Source organism: Buceros rhinoceros, unplaced genomic scaffold (genome assembly GCF_000710305.1).
Source record: "Buceros rhinoceros silvestris isolate BGI_N320 unplaced genomic scaffold, ASM71030v1 scaffold5782, whole genome shotgun sequence".
Lineage (NCBI taxonomy): Eukaryota > Metazoa > Chordata > Aves > Bucerotiformes > Bucerotidae > Buceros > Buceros rhinoceros.
Genome location: NW_010398192.1, coordinates 39442 through 41445, shown reverse-complemented (window position 1 = coordinate 41445; position 2004 = coordinate 39442). Strand labels below are relative to the sequence as shown.

The following is a 2004-nucleotide window of genomic DNA, read 5'->3' as shown; positions in this document are numbered from 1 at the left end:
CCCGGCTGCCAGCCTTGAAAAATCCCTCGGGATTTGGAAATCAAGCTCAGTTTTCCCTTCTGTCATCAGCTGTGACTCTCAGATGACAAGCCCTGCCCACAACTCCACCTTTTTCCCCTAGGATACCTGTTACCTGTCACCAGAACCATCCTCCTTCCTGACCCACCCTTATTAACACTGACATCACTAACAAATATTAAACACAGAACCAAACGAAATTCCTTCTATACCAATTTCCTGAACTGTGGTTAAGACAAAATGAGTTAATTCAGAGGTTGCTTATACTTGAGATCTATCTAACAGTGCAAAAAGTCATCCAGGGGGTGGTTGTTTTTTTTTTTAAAGTGATAAGCTGCTGTTGAAAAAGCCGCACTAGTTTCTTCCATTTTTTCCCTGAAATGGAGACTGGTCTTGAGCAATAACAGCTGGCTTGCCCATTTGGGGACATAAATGTTAGGAGTTACATGTGAGGACTGCTGGGCTCAGTGACATATGATAAGAAAATCAGGGAACATCTACCTGGCAGGAGAAATGGAAATGGGTTTTATTAAAAAAAAAAAAAATGTGTGGAGAAAATGTCTGTTGAATTTCTATAGCACTTCTTGCAGCACAAGCAGAATTTGGCCCTATCATAAAATCAATAGATCAGGATGGCTGGAGGCTGATAAATGATATTGCTATTAGAGTAAGGATTAAAAATCATAATAATGCTATAGCAATTAACTTTTTAAGTTCTCGATTAGAATACTGATCTTGTGTACTCATTAGGAGATCCAAAAGCCAAAACTTGTTGCCCACTCTTACTGCTCTTCTTTAACGACAGAAAACTAACTCTAACCTTTTTTTCAAAGGAACTTATTGTTTCAAAATAAAGGAGGCTGGAAACTGTCTCAGATGCTCTAATCACCTAATCATAAAGCCATGACACAGCCCATATCTCAGTCTCGTGGCTTCTTGCTCCAGATGCTGCTTGCCACTTGTTTCCCTGTTTCTCCGGTCTCTACCCACGCCTGCCTAGCTCTTCCTTTTCGCTCTGTGCCATGCCACGCGTATGTCCGTTACTTGTGCCCGTGCGTGAATCAGTTATCTACTTGTGTAACTGCAGGCTGCGTGTTTAGCTAGAGGGCCTGCGTGGCCCTCTTGAGCGCAGCCCCTTTCTTTCCTTTACACACAAGGGATGGACTCAGCGTGGGGTTCGTACTCAGGAAGGAATTCAGTTGCACACTATGCCTGGGAACATTATGGCTGAAAAAACTCTTAATCAGAAGCAAAGGAGTCCAGCACCCAGCTGGGGATTTTCAAAGGCTCCCTGTACCTTTTCTATAATAGTTTATTCTTATCTGAAGCCTATCAATCACGTCAACATTTGTTTGCTCTACCAAAGAAGAAAAAGGGGTTTGAACGGACAGATGTGAGCTCACCAAGACCGCACAGCGGGTCAACCGCTGAGCTGGGAAGGAGGCTCTGGAGTCGTGTTTTTACCTCCTATCATCCCTGTTCTACCCTCTTCTAGTCAACGGCTCAGATAGGATGGGCTGTCCTGTGCTAAGGGGATAAGGAAAACATTGAGGTAAGGAGATCAGAAAAGAGAGAAACGATACCTTACGGTCTTACAAGCTAACACAGAGTGATACGACCACCTAGTGGACTACAGAGCTAATCTCAAATGTGTCTGCATTGTAGGCGTCTGAAAATTAACACTTGAAAATGGACACTTAGAACAGAAGATTCCATTCTTCCCCGCGGTGCAAAGAACAGTGCAGAGCCTAACTCCTACCAGCACCCACTGAGACCAGCCTGGACATTTATGCGCAAGCCTGTATTGGCAGAGGAACTGCCTGTCTCTCCCCTGGAGATTAGTTCTGTCTGATCCACTGCAAGTAGGAACTGGGTGAGCTTCATGCTCCTTGAGATAGACGCGAAGGGACTGTTTCTCCTCACCTGTGGATGAAATGGTTCTCTTCCAGGTATTTACAGCCACAGGCAATATCCCTCGCTATGTTC

At 44.4% G+C, this 2004-nt stretch overlaps 1 protein-coding gene across 1 annotated transcript in view; it reads right to left on the bottom strand.

Moving 5' to 3' along the window:
- Positions 1-2004, bottom strand: part of LOC104488896 (ALK tyrosine kinase receptor-like) — a gene marked incomplete at its 3' end in the record, with an annotated part of 41250 nt that overhangs the window by 3631 nt on the left and 35615 nt on the right. The window contains exon 21 of the mRNA XM_010130990.1: positions 1942-2004. Within this exon, the coding sequence (XP_010129292.1) occupies positions 1942-2004 (63 nt within the window). The remainder of the gene's footprint in view (positions 1-1941) is intronic.